The sequence below is a fragment of the Pongo abelii genome, chromosome 16, assembly GCF_028885655.2.
Source record: "Pongo abelii isolate AG06213 chromosome 16, NHGRI_mPonAbe1-v2.0_pri, whole genome shotgun sequence".
Lineage (NCBI taxonomy): Eukaryota > Metazoa > Chordata > Mammalia > Primates > Hominidae > Pongo > Pongo abelii.
The window spans coordinates 66,803,643-66,818,640 of record NC_072001.2 but is presented as its reverse complement, the minus strand read 5'-3'; the positions used below and the strand labels follow the sequence as shown (position 1 = coordinate 66,818,640).

Genomic DNA, 14,998 nt, shown 5'->3' with positions numbered 1-14,998 from the left:
GTCACCCAGTCTGGAGTGTAGTGGCAAGATCTCGGCTGACTGCAGCTCCCGCCTCCCAGGTTCAAGCAGTTGTCCCTGCCTCAGCCTCATGAGTAGCTGGGGTTACAGGTGCCCGCCACCACACCTGGCTGATTTTTGTATTTTTTAATAGAGACGGGGTTTTGCCATGTTGGCCAGGCTGGTTTTGAACTCCTGACCTCAGGTGATCCACCTGCATAGGCCTCCCAAAGTGCTGGGATTACAGGCGTGAACCACTGTGCCCGGCCTCTGTAGAATGAGTTTTAGGTGTGTCTTTAATCGTAACTGACTGAAGCTGGAGTAGACTTATCCTTAAATACTGACTTTTTTGGGAAGAAATTAACAACAGTTATTACAGTGTTTGTAGGATATTTTGTTGGTTTGGTATTGTTAAATTTGGCAGTAATTTATTAAAGGCTCCCGGTATTTTCTCTTCCTTCTCAATATATATATATACATAATGCAAAATAATAATTATTGCTCTCAGTTTTGAGATCTTACTATGTAGTGGGAACTGTGCTAAGCATGTTTTACACATAATTTCAGTTAATTATGTAACAGCTCTAAATGTTGTGGGCATCATTCCCATCTCAGGATGAGACCCTTTCAGTAAGAGCCAGTAAGTGATGGAGCCTAGATTTAAACCCAAGTTTATCACTAAAAACTTTATGCTGTTTTCAACATTTTTCTCCATACTGTAGAAAGGCATAAAAGAGGGATCATGATGGCGCTGGTGCCAGCTCCTAGAAAGGTGCATCAGCCTACTCCTTATCTGTTTTTGTTTTGGTGATCACTAGAGTTGGCTTTTAGTTAACGAAGCCACAGATCACAATTGCATTTTTTCTCAGAAATGCTTCACAGCTAACTAGGGAATTTGGAGATGTTGCAACCAAGTATTTGTTGGTGTAGCAACACATTGTATGTCTAGGGACTAGTTACTTTTAAACACTTAGCTTCCGGTATGATTCCGTACCTGAGTCTGGACTCTGAAGCCTTACTACTCAAAGTGTGAGCCACAGACAATAGCATTGGCATCACCTACATTTGTTAGAAATGCAGAATCTTAGGCTTCTTCTATACTTACTGATTAGGATCTGTATTTTAACAAGATCACCAGGTAATTCGTGTCAACACTGAAATTTGCGAAGCAACATCCTAAATAATTAAAAAGAAAAACTGACTTGGCAGCAGCAGGTTAATAGATGACCCAGCAATAAGAGAAACAGTCAAATAGAATCAGAGATCTGAAGACGATGAGCAATGTGCTATGATTGGAAGGCTCTGATTAGCTATCATAGTTATTGAAAGCTATCTGAGAAGTGAGAGATTTGGAACAGCTGAAGAGAATAATGAAGAATAATGATTATTAATGCGGTGGGGCGATAACAGAGACTATGACAACAGGAAGCTTTACATAGTAGATTTATAAAGATCTTGGAGAAAAGGAAGCTATATGAAGAGACTGAAGATTAAACGTCTCTGCAGCGTTGCTGGGGTGAGGAGAGTGGTGTGAAAGTCATTCACATGGACTTCATCATAGCAGCTTTTGATGGCAGAGGGGGAACTTGTTAGATGGCAAAAAAGTTCTGCCATGTAATACTCAGCTCTTCGGAGAACTCTCCAAAGTGATTGACATTTCATTGATTTGAGGGTAGCAAGATATTTGCTGTTTTGTTTTGTTTTTGAGACGGAGCCTCGCTCTTGTTTCCCAGCCTGGAGTGCAGTGGGGCGATCTCGGCTGACTGCAACCTCCGCCTCCTGGGTTCAAGTGATTCTCCTGCCCCAGCCTCCCCAGTAGCCGGGACTACAGGTGCCCGCCACCACGCCCAGCTAATTTTTTGTATTTTTGGTAGAGATGGGGTTTCACCATGGTCAGGCTGGTCTCTAACTCCTGACCTCAGATGATCTACCCGCCTCGGCCTCCCGAAGTGCTGGGGATATTTGCTGTTTTTATTTAGAAGTATTATTTATTGTTTATCTGCCCAGTAGATACAGATTGATGAAAATTTCACCGTTGTTTTATTTACCTGATGGAATAGAAAGAGGACAGATGAATATATAGAGCAACCTAAAACCTATAGGCCAGGCGTGGTGGCTCATGCCTGTAATCCCAGCACTTTGGGAGGCCCAGGCGAGTGGATTGCCTGAGGTCAGTAGTTCGAGACCAGTGTGGCCAACATGGTGAAACCCTGTCTCTACTAAAAATACAAAAAAATTAGCTGAGCATGGTGGCGTGCACTTGTAATCCAGCTACTTGGGAGGCTGAGGCAGGAGAATTGCTTAAACCCGGGAGGTGGAGGTTGCAGTGAGCCGAGACTGTGCCACTGCACTCCAGCCTGGGCAACAGAGCAAGACTCCATCTTAAAAAAAACAAATGAAAAACCTATAAAACTTTAGTGTAGGCTGGGCATGGTGGCTCATGCCTGTAATCCCAGCACTTTGGGAGGCCCAGGTGGGCAGATCACCTAGGGTCGGGAGTTTGAGACCAGCCTGAACCAACATGGAGAAACCTCATCTCTGCTAAAAATACAAAATTAGCTGGGCATGGTGGCTCATGCCTGTAATCCCAGCTACTTGGGAGACTGAGGCAGGATAATCACTTGAACCTGGGAGGTGGAGGTTATAGTGAGCCGAAATCGTGCCATTGCACTCCAGCCTGGGCAACAAGAGCGAAGCTCCGTCTCAAAAACAAAACAAAACAAAAAAACAAAAAAAACCCTAACCTTTAGTGTATTACGAAACTTAAAAAATTCTAAGCTTCGTTAATAGTTAATAAGCTTTATTAATGTGCTGTTTTTTATTTTGAGACGGAGTCTCATTCTGTCACCTAGGCTGGAGTGCAGTGGTGCGATCTGCAACCTCCGCCTCCTGGGTTCAAGTGATTTTCGTGCCTCAGCCTCTCAAGTAGCTAGGATTACAGGCACATGCCACCATACCTTGAGAGTTTTTGTATTTTTAGTAGAGACAAGGTTTTACCATGTTGGCCAGGCTGGTCTCGAACTCCTGACCTCAAGTGATCTGCCCACCTCAGCCTCCCAAAATGCTGGGATTACAGGTGTGAACCACTGTGCCTGGCCAATGTGCTTTTAATGATATTAATTTTAATTAATTACTAATATATAATGTAATATAACATAAATAGTATTAATCAAATTAATTAGTCGGATTAATATTGATGAAGTTAATGTTTGACCTATATGATTATATTAATAGTATAAATACATTTTAATATTTATTAATAGTTAATAAGCCTTAATAATAAGCTTTGTTAATAGATCCTGAGGTGGGAGGATCACTTGAGCCTGGGAGGTTGAGGCTATAGTGAGTTATGTAAACCAAAAACTATCTGAGACAGGTCGCAAATCAATTTAGGTTTATTTTGTCAAGGTTAAGGACAATGCCTGGGAGATGAGTGTAAACCAAGAAGTGTCTGAGACAAGAAATTGATCTTTCTCTATCAGTTTAGAAAGCCATTGCACTCCAGCCTGGGTGACAAGAGCGAAATTGTCTCAAAAAAATAAAGTTTATTTTGTCAAGGTTAAGGACATGCCTGTGACAGCCTCAGGAAATCCTGGTGGCAGGTACCCAAGGCGGTTGGGGTACAGCTTGCTTTTATACATTTTAGGGAGACATAATATATCAATCAGTACATGTAAGATCTTATTGGTTTGATCTGAAAGGATGGGATAACTCGAGGCCGGGGGGCTTCCAGGTCATAGGTAGATTTAAGCATATTCTGATTGGCCGTTCGTTGAAAGAGTTAGTAGAAAGGAATGTGTGGGTTACAATAAGGGGTTGTGGGAGAGGTAGGTTTTATCATGCAGATGAAGCCTCCAAGTAGCAGCCTTAGAGAGAATAGACTGTAAATGTTTCTTTTTAGACTTAAGGTCTGTGTTGATGTTAACGCTGGATGGATATAAAGAGGCATGTCCGATCTCCCACTTCCCGTCCTGGCCTGAATCAGTTCTTCAGGTTAAATTTTAGAATGCCCTCCCATAGGAGGGAGTCCATTCAGATGGTTGCTGGGGGCCTTTGAATTTTATTTTTGGTTTACACAGATCTGTGCCTTTCTCCAAAGGTGATATTGAGGGCTTCACTACTTAAAGGGGGTAAGCAGGCTGGAGGGGAACAAAGGAGGGTATGGTCACATTACTGAATCCACAAATTGCAAGAGAAAAGGAGCAGAATAGTGGAATTATGTATTTCTCTGGCACTCAGTAGATAGGCATTTTATATAAGATAAGGTGAACATAGAGTAGTTACCTGTGAGGATATTCACCCTTTCATCTGTAGCTATCTGCTTCGGAACAAAAGGAAAAGGCAGCTTCCTGCATAAGTCAGCCTTCAGCTTAATTTTTTTCTTTCGTCAGGGTGAATTGGAGTCTCCAGTTTTTATTTCCTTTTCACAGCAATAATCTTTGCCACTGAATTCCAGTCTTGGCAACAGAGCAAGACCCTGTCTCAGAAATAAATAAATAAATCCACAAATAAATAAATATTTTTAAAAATAGGGTTAGGCTGGGCATGGTGGCTCACGCCTGTAATCCCAGCACTTTGGGAGGCTGAGGCGGGCAGATCACCTGAGGTCAGGGGTTCGAGAGCAGCCTGGCCAACATGGCAAAACCCATCTCTACTAAAAATACAAAAATTAGCTGGGCGTGGTTGTGCAGGCTTGTAATCCCAGCTACTAGGAGGCTGAGGCACAAGAATCACTTGAACCCGGGAGGTGGAGGTTGCAGTGAGCCGAGGTTGTGCCAGTGCACTCCAGCCTGGGCGACAGAGTGAGACAACGTCTCAAAAAAAAAAAAAAACATTAGAGTTAGGTATAAATACTGTGGGCATTTGAAGACGTTGATTGGAATTTTGTACTTGGTCCAAAATATTCATTTTTTAATTATTATTTCGGAATCATGTTACTTAAAATAGCCTGATTTGAAAATCAGAGAATCTTAGAGTTGGATGAGATCTTGTGGGTCATCTAAGTCAATTTTTCTTCCCCTGTAGAGGATATACTTTTCTGTGGTGTATCTGCTAAGAGATAATTTAGAATACAATTATTTTTACAATATAGTATCCTTTGAAATAAAGCCACTGATGAAAATTTCACAATTATATGATGGATAAATTATAGAAAGAATTTGACATTTGTGCTCTAAAGACTTAAGGATATGGAAATTTGAGGGACAATGGATATTGAGTTCACTTTCTGATTTGTCTTTTTTTTTTTTTTTTTTTGAGACAGAGTCTCACTCTGTTGCCCAGGCTGAAATGCAGTGGCGTGATTTTGGCTCACTGCAACCTCCGCCTCCTGGGTTCGAGTGATCCTCCTGCCTTAGCCTCTCGAGTCGCTAGAATTACAGGCATGTGCCCCCACACCTGGCTAATGTTTTGTATTTTTAGTAGAGACGACAGGGTTTTGCCATGTTGGCCAGGCTGGTCTTGAACTCCTGAGCTCAAATGATCTGCCTGTCTCCTCCTCCCAAAGTGCTGGGATTACAGACGTGAGCCACCGTGCGTGTCCTATCATTTTTTAATGAGATAATGATTTCTCCCATTGGGTCCTATTGTGGAGAGTAAGTCTCAGAGAGGTGCTGTGATTCCTCAGCTGTGCTAGGAAAAGGATGAACTGACTTCCTGGTGTTAGCAGTGGCAAATCCTTATGAACCTGCAGCAACCTTAATTCTTGCCTCCTCAGAAAAAGAATTCGACTGAGGGGCATAAAGAGACAGGCAAATTTTAGAGCAGGAGTGTAAGTTTATTTAAAAAGCTTTAGAGCAGGAAGGAAAAGAAGTGAAGTACACTTGGAAGAGGGCCAAGCAGGTGACTTGAGAGATCAAGTGCCCAGGTTGACTTTTGACTTAGGCTTTTATATGTTAGCATACTTCCCGGGTCTTGTGTTTCTTCCCTTGGGGTGGGCTATTCACATGCACAGTGGCCTGCCAGCCCTTGAGAGGGGAGCATGCGCAGTATGTTTACCAGAGTTGTACTCATGCTCACTTGAGGTGTTCTTCCCTTACCCGTTGAATGTCCCTAGAAGGTCATATACCAGTTAAACTCCTCCATTTTGCCTCTTAATGTGCATGCTTGATCCCACTCACCCAGCTCCTGAGATCTTATTAGCAAGTTGCTGATCACAAGTTTCAGGTTTTTTTCTGTTTGTTGGGAGACTGCCTTTCCCTGGTGCTGGCTGCAATCAGTTATTGTTTAGAGAGACAGTTAACCACTGCCTGACCATCACTTGATGGTCCCGTGACATACCTGGTGGTAGGGGTTGTAACATTGTAACACTGGGACCTTGATTGTGGTGAAACTAAGAAGGGAGGGACAGACTTTCTGCTGCTTTGGTCAAGTCATTACTAAAGCTGGCTATATTCTGTCAGGTGGGCAGTATACCCATGGGGAGTGTTTCCTGAGACCACATTTTCTGGATACTGGTCACCCAAAGAGTGTGTAACTGGCAAAATTCCACTTCCTTGATTGTTTCTAGAGCCCTGTGTCCCTTGGAATAAATCACTTTTTAATAAGGTAATCAGTGAGGGATTGGCACTTAATTTATCATGTGATGCGGTAGCCACCTCGTTTAATAAAACTTCCTTGCAAAAGTTAGTTTCATGACCTAATGTTAGGATTTGGTTTCAGTGCACATAATTATATAAACAGGTCTTCAAATAGGTGTTGTTTTTGTAGACTGTTTAAGTAATTTTAATGCATATGTCTCTCCCCTTCCTACACTGTGCCCCACAATGTTTTAATTATAGGGTTCATCTGCTGATCGGAGTCAGTGGAGAGAACCAACCAGAACATCGGATGGCTTGTGCTCCCTTTACGAGGCAGCATTATGTCTCTTTGAAGAGGTATGTAATAATCATGGCTTTTGTATTAAAAACTTTGTGTTAAAATGCTATGGCATGTATTTATCCCTTAAAAATAATCCATTTTCTCTGGAAAAGCTACAAAAGGAAGTGGCACCAGTTGTTACCTCTAGAGAGAGGAACTGGGGTATCTAGGGTGGGGGTGGGGTGAGTAGGAGACATACTTTTCAATGTATACCCTTTCATTTATTTTGATTTTTGAATTATGTGCTGGTAACTTTAATTGAAAAAATTTTGTGTCAAGTAAAACACATAGAAAAATGTACACATATATTGCTTAATGAATTATTATAAAATAAATACCCTTCTAATATGTACCTAGGTAAAGAGAGAATTTTCTTAGTCATTGCAGAAGGCCTTTCACAGCCTTGTCATAACCTCTTTTCTCCTCCCCAGAGTAACCACTATTGTGACTTTGACCACTTCCTTGCATTTCTTTATAGTTCTGTCAACCAGATGTGCATCCTTAGACACTATAGTCTTGCCCATTAAAAAAAAAAAAAAAGGAAAGTCTTTTAAATATTTTAATCTCTAGGTTCTCTCCTCCATTTTTCTTTTCCTTCAATATGTTTGTTCAGGAATCTAGGTTTTGTAGGCTGTAGCATTTCCCACAGTCTGGGTTTTGCTGATAGATTACTCATGATGCAGTTCCATACTTTTCTTTATTCTCTGTATTTCCTATAAATTGGCAGCTGGATCCAGAGGCTTGATCAGTCTCAGGTGTTATGTATTTAGCAAGGCTATATACATGTTGTGTTCTTCCATTAGGTTCCATCTGGTTGTCTCTCTTTGTGGTATTAGCAGCCCTTGATGCTTAATGACTATTAATTCATTTGTGCTTGGTTGCAAAAATATGATATTCTAATTCTATCATTTCTTTTTATTAGTGTTGGGGTGATCAGACCCAACACCAGGTCGTGGGGGTGACAAAGTCCGGTGGAGTCAAAGGATTGAGAAAAAGACAGTTTGAGAGAGAAAGGTGGGACACCAGGAGGCCATCGCTATTGTGGAGCCCACAAAGGCCCTGAGCTCTGGGAGCCCACAGTATTTATTGGTAATCCAACAAAGAAATAGGTGGTGAGAATGTGGAGGTCAAAAGGGCAGGTGCATGGTCTACAGCTGTGATGGTGTAGCATTTATATGGAACATGTTCTGCTACTTGAGATAATGGGAATAGGAGCCTAGGAGAGCTAGAAGCAAGGAGCCAGCAAGTCTAGACACATTCGAGAGGAGATTATGCAAGCCCTGCCTCAGTTTCCCTCCCAACACTCAGCTTTTTCCCAACAATTAGTTGCAATATTTTTATGAAGAGATTCCCTTATTGACTGATTACTCTGCTATGGTTTATATAGGAAGAGCAGAATAAATGCTTGATTCTTTCTATCTGCTCTTTATTTACCAGTTTTCAATTTAATGAATTGTCCTCCTACCATCCTCCAAACTTGGCCAGTTAACTTCATTTAAAAAATATCATGGGCTGGGCGTAGTGGCTCACGCCTGTAATCCCAGCACTTTGGGAGGCCGAGGCGGGTGGATTACCTGAGGTCAGGAGTTCGAGACTAGCCTGGCCAATATGGTGAAATCTCGTCTCTATTAAAAATACAAAAAATTAGCCGGGTGGGGTGGCAGACGTCTGTAATCCCAGCTACTCAGGAGGCTGAGGCAGGAGATTGCTTGAACCTGGAGGCGGAGGTTGCAGTCAGTCCAGATCATGCCACTGCGCTCCAGCCTGGGAAATAAGAGCGAAACTTCATTTCAATAAATAAATAAAAAATAAATCATTATGAACCCACAGATTTAAGCCTATTTGACTTTCAGCACATTGAATTATTATCTGCAGTGAAGGTCATATTGTTTCATTTTTGGCTATTAGTCTCTTCAGGGTGGTTCCTAAGTTATTTTAACATAAGCCTAATAATCTTTTATAGCCTCCTTGCTTTCTGATATGTTTCATTGTTTCTGGCTGATCTTACACATTTCTTTCCCCCAATCTGGAATCATCTGGCTAGTTTTCTGAAAAAAGTCCTGGTTTCTTTTATTGGAAAATGATATTTCAAGACCACAATCAGGGTGCTAGAAATGCTTACTGCTACTGAGTTGGTCTTATTTCTAGGCTTTTATATTTATAGTAGACAGAGCTAGGATGTGTATACATGTGTATTTAAAGCTAAGATACCTAATGAGTTCATACTGATACTTTCAAATTCACAGCTATAGAATTTTTACTTAACCTTTACATTTATATCTTCTTCCTTTTAAACTAAGATTGTTGATTCCCAAAGATACAAGGATGAGAATTAGAATATGCCATTATTACTCATTTGTTTTAATTACATGTTACACACATATACACATAAACAGCAGTACTAAAATTAGACAAATAACTACTGCTGTATGATTACTGAAAAAAATAATTTCTAAAGTATGCTTTCCCTGTTTTTTAATAATTGTGTTACATGTATATAGGGCATATAGTTATTACATACTCTCTGCATTTTTTTTTTTTGACACAGTCTTGCTCTGTTGCCCAGGCTAGATTGTGCAGTGGTGTGATCATAGTGCCCTGCAGCTTCTATCTCCTGGGCTCAAGTGATCTTCCAGCCTCAGCCTCCCAAGTAGCTGGGACTACAGGCCATGTGCCATCACACCTGGCTAATTTTTTTTTTATTTTTAGTAGAGATGAGGTATTGCTATGGTTGCCCAGACTGGTCTTAAACTCCTTAGCTCAAGCGATCCTTCTACCTCGGGCTCCCAAAAGTACTGGTATTACAGATGTGAGCCATGGCGCCCAGCCTGTCTTTGTGTTTTAACCTTCATTTAGTATTAGTTCTACAAATGATTACATATTTAATGCTCAGTACTAGTCTCTGTGTCAATGTCTATTCTTTTTGATAGTTTGAGGGTCATTCTCTAGTAGATTTCTTAATAAAGACTCATCAGAACAAGATTTGAGTTTTTGCATGTTGATAATTGCTGGGCTCTTTATTCTTGAATGTCAGTGTTGATAATATTCTTTAGTTCATCTTTTCTTTAGTTCACATTTTCTTTTCTTCTTGTCTATCTTAAATATGTTACTCCATTCTTTTCTGGCATAAACTGTTACTGTCAAAGTCCAAAGGTAATCTGATTTTCTTTCCTATGTGAGCCATGCATATTTGCTGAGAAGCCCAAAGGATTTTTTTTTCCCTTTAAAGATCAGTAATTTTACTATAGAATATGTCTTGATATTATTCATTCTGGGTTGATATTCTTAGAGATGTGATAATTCAATATGTAGTTTCAAATCTTTTTTATTTCAGGAAAATGTCCCTAAATTACAGTTTCTTATTTTTATTCCTTTGATTGGGTTCTATTCTTTAGGGATTTCTATTATGTGCATGTTGGGTCTTTGCCTGATTTTAATATTTGTCAGTTTTTCTTGAATACTTTTTTAAATTTTTTAATTTCTAAAAATGCTTTTTGTCTTTCATTACTCTTAGGGCATTATCTACTGTATTTATTTACTTTTGGGTTTCTTCTAGTTTAGTTTTCAGTTCCAAAATGATTTTTTTCTCTTATTTCTAATTCTTGAGTTATGTTACCTCATTTTTGAGGGTTTGTAATTCAGATTTCTGTTTTTCCTTTGTGTCTTTTTTTTTTTGGGGGTGGGAGGGGGATGGTGTCTCTGCTGCCCGGGCTGGAGTACAGTGGCATGATCTTGGCTCACTGCAACTTTATAATAACTTCATATGGGATTTGACCTCAATACTTTTCTGTTGCTTATTTCTGCGTAGGATTAGTTTTCCTGAACTCTTAGAATGAGGTGAGATTTAAGATGGCTTTTTAAACTCCATAGACTCCCTCCCTCTGTTTTTTTTGTGTGTAATGTTAAAAAAAGTGGTTTTCCAGTTTGTTCCCCTTCCCAACTTTTGTCTTGGTATTGTCTTTCCTTTCCATCTTTCCTTTCTATTGTCCCTATCCAGTTCAATTTTTTTTCTGCTCCCAATAGTTTTTCTCAGTGTAGGGGCTTTGTTCTGGAAAGGAATCCTGGCTGGCCAGTATCAAGAGGCGTGAGCCACCACACTGGCTGTGATAGACCTGTAGGTGAACGATTCTGACTCTCTTGGCCCCACTATCCTCCTTTATCTCCAGCAAAATTCCAGACCTTTTATTAGGGACTGACAGCTGTCCTCAGATACTGTCCTCATGTTCACTGGAAAATATTTGTCTAACACACATATTATTCTATTGTTTTGGATACTATTTAAAGTATCTGACCAAGATGACCCTATCCTCTCCCATTTCATGTGCTGGCAAACTAATATGTTGACTTCTTAAATTTCTTTTATTGTTTTGCTTGATTCAGCAAAACCAAAAAACTAAAAGGCAGAAAACAAATTGATGGTCACTGTAGTCAGTTAATATCTTTATTGTATTGAGTTCATACAAGTCAATTTAAAAATCTATTAAGTTCTAATAAATAAGTGAACAGAAGTTCACATCACAAAATATAGTAAATAGATGGAAAAATTTTAGTTTTGCTAACAATAAAGAAATGTGAAATTAAGATAAGGGCATCTTCCTTTTTCCTCATTCATGTTTGCAAAAAAATTTAAAAGCATAATACTTATTATGAGTATGGATTCAGTGAAATTGGTACTGGGATGGCCATCCTGGGTCCTATGCTTTTGGCAGGCAGCCTGGATTTTTAAAAAGGCTTATGAATGGCAACAGACTTTACCATTATATTCTACAGAAATGGTAAATAAGCCATGATTTTTATTTTATATATTCAGATATATGTGTGAATGTTAATTGCTTTGTGCCTTCGCTGTTTTTAGAACAGCCTTCTTTCGTACATTACTAGTGACGTATTAATAGCACCATTTTGGAAGGTAGTTTGGTATAGTATGTTTCAAGAATCATAGGATTGTCTTTTTTCGAATATTGAGTCCCATTTCTGAGGTTCTCTACTAAGGAAGTAATAAAAAGTATAGTAACAACTATATCCTTAAAAATGGCCTATATAACAAATAAATAGACTCTAAATGCCCTATTAAAGGAAAGTGGAGCCAGGTATGATTACTTGCGTGCCTGTAATCTCAGCTACTTGGGGGGCTGAGGTGGGAGGATTGCTTGAACCCAGGAATTTGAGTCTAGTCTGTGTAAGATAGTGAGACCCCATCTATTTAAAAAAGAAGTTGGGGGTGGGGAAGTGGTTGAGTACATTGTAATGTTTTTTACTAGATGGAATATTATCTATTCAATCATGAAGACTAGGTAGGCATGGATTTGCATGACTCTTTTGTGCAATTTGTCACTTTTATGTATCCTCTGTGGTGACTGTGTTAAAGAATTTGCATATGAACAATTCTGGAAGGACATATATTTAAAAGGTAAAATTTATTGTATTAAGGTGTTAAGATTATCCATGGTGATTTTTTCTACTTTATTTCTTAAGCTTTGTTTTTCTACAGTGTTTTGTATGCAGTAATAAAATGTTTAGCTAAAGGATTGTGTGCCTCCCCTTTCCCACTTTTGCCACTTTATTAGTGTCTTTCAGTGGTTTATTCCATATGAGTAAATAGTCTAGTTATCTTTATTTAATAGGTTCTTTGAGCATTTGAGAGTGTTGGAAGGAAAGGCAACAGTAATTTCAGAGGATATATATAAAAAATGCCCAGACTAAAACTGTCTTGACTATTTGTTGCATATTTTAAATTTTTAATAGGTTTGCAGAATGGCTTCTGATTATTCGAGAACATGTGCTAGCCCAGATAGCATTCAGACTGGTGATGCTCCCATTGTCTCCGAAACCTGTGAGGTTTATGTTTGGGGGAGCAATAGCAGCCATCAGTTGGTAGAAGGTACACAGGAGAAAATACTGCAACCCAAACTGGCTCCTAGTTTCTCTGATGCACAGACCGTAAGTTTTCTAAATAGCTTACAAACTGGTAGATAATCTGGTGTATATTCTTGCTTATTTGCATTAAATAATATTGAGTATTTTTTAAATGAGTGAAAATTATCGATGGTTATTTCTGATCTATATACTGCATTAGTTTTTTTCATTTTAATAGAAAAATACATTTTGGCCGGGCGCAGTGGCTCACGCCTGTAATCCCAGCACTTTGGGAGGCTGAGGCAGGTGGATCATGAGGTCAGGAGTTCGAGACCAGCCTGGCCAATATGGTGAAACTCCATCTCTACTAAAAATACAAAAATTAGCCAGGCATGGTGGCGCATGCCTGTAGTCCCAGCTACTTGGGAGGCTGAGGCAGAAGAATAGCTTGAACCTGGGAGGTGGAGGTTGCAGTGAGCCGAGAACACGCCACTGCATTCCAGCCTGGGTGACAGAGTGAGCCTCCGTCTCAAAATAAATACATAAATAAATAAATAAAAAATACATTTTTAGTCCCCAGTATCCCTGACAGCATTTCCAACTTTCAGATAACTAAATTGGGATCTCGATTTTTAAAAAGTGTTAAGAATAGCAACAGACTTTACTGTTATGTTCACCACAAATGGCAATTAAGAGTAAATAAAGGCCCGGTATGGTGGCTCACACCTGTAATCCCAGCACTTTGGGAGGCCAAGGCCGGGTGGATCATTTGAGGTCATGAGTTCGAGACTAGCTTGACCAACATGGTGAAACCCTGTCTCTACTAAAAATATTTACAAAAATTAGCCAGGCATGATGGCGCATGCCTATAATCTCATCTACTCGGGGGGGCTGAGGCAGGAATTGCTTGAACGTGGTAAGTGGAGGTTATAGTGAAACGAAATTGCACCACTGCATTCTAGCCCAGGTGACAGAGCGAGACTCTCAAAATAAATAAATAAATAAATAAATAAAAACTGGAATTTCTTTTTGCTAGATTAGCATTTCATTTTCTTATGATCACTTTTTCTTTTACATTTATAGCCCACCTAGAACTTTCTATTTATTACTTTCATTAAAATGTATTTTTTTTCAAATAGGTTTAGAATACATTTTATATGGTTCTTGCCATAATGTACCCTAAGGAATTTATAGGAAGGAAAATTTTATGTCTTGCCATTCTCAGTTATAAGAGGATATTAAGCGTTTTACTTTGTTTTCATTCAATCATAACCTGGACAATAACCTGGAAAGATAACATATACATGAAGAATTTGAACTCAGCAACAAAGTCATGAGCATGAAAAGGCCATTCATGTTCTCTTAAATTTCTGTATATTCCTTAATCTCTCTGGAGAATCATGCCATATTCTGCTAAAAGACTTCCTTTGAGGCTCTTTGATAAAACCAGCCTTAAATATTATACTTTGATACTCACAGAAGTATTTTATATTTATGATTCTTTGTTTATAGATTGAAGCTGGACAGTACTGCACTTTTGTCATTTCTACGGATGGCTCTGTTAGAGCTTGCGGGAAAGGCAGCTATGGGAGACTGGGCCTTGGAGACTCCAATAATCAGTCAACTTTAAAAAAGTTAACATTCGAGCCTCACAGATCCATTAAAAAGGTTTCATCTTCTAAAGGATCTGATGGTCACACTTTAGCTTTTACGACAGAAGGAGAAGTCTTCAGTTGGGGAGATGGTGATTATGGGAAACTGGGGCATGGAAATAGTTCAACACAGAAATATCCCAAGCTTATTCAGGGACCTCTACAAGGAAAGGTATGTGCATTCTTTTTGGTTGTAAAAATAATTAGATGCATTGGTGTTGTAATTGACAATATCTTTCAGATTTTGATGTGTTCTTTCAGCAGTTGCCCCTTCAACCCTTTGGCTTAATCTTTTGTATATCTGCTTTACAGTTTACAGAACACCTTTGTATACATTATTGAATTTTAATTCTTATATTCTTATAACTATTCTTGTAAGGTAGTTATTATCCCTATTTCACAGATAAGCAAACTGAGAGTCATTCATTTAACAAACATTTAGCACTTTTCAAGTGTCAGGCAGTATTTTAGGCATTAGACGTGTAGTAGTGAACAAGACAGATAAGGTCTCTACTTTAATCCTTTAGTCTTCAGGATAGAGATAATAAGTTAACAAGCATATAAAATAATTTCAGATAATATTAAAAAAAAGAGCAATAAAGATTACCTTGGGTAGGGTGTGGTATTAGGTAATG

The 14,998-nt window shown here is 39.1% G+C and overlaps 1 protein-coding gene across 20 annotated transcripts in view; it reads left to right on the top strand.

Annotated features, from left to right (window-relative positions):
- The window catches only part of HERC1 (HECT and RLD domain containing E3 ubiquitin protein ligase family member 1), a 247,610-nt gene that overhangs the window by 64,971 nt on the left and 167,641 nt on the right, over positions 1–14,998 (top strand). For 19 of the 20 annotated variants that reach the window (XR_010137477.1, XR_008514122.2, XM_054532755.2 and 16 more), the window contains exons 3-5: positions 6,777–6,872; positions 12,601–12,795; positions 14,224–14,535. Coding sequence is in view for 18 of the 20 variants with exons in the window: in XM_054532755.2 (XP_054388730.1) it covers positions 6,777–6,872; positions 12,601–12,795; positions 14,224–14,535 (603 nt within the window). In the remaining 2 variants the exon portion in view is untranslated. The remainder of the gene's footprint in view (positions 1–6,776; positions 6,873–12,600; positions 12,796–14,223; positions 14,536–14,998) is intronic. The other variant, XM_054532765.1, reaches the window with a different exon arrangement.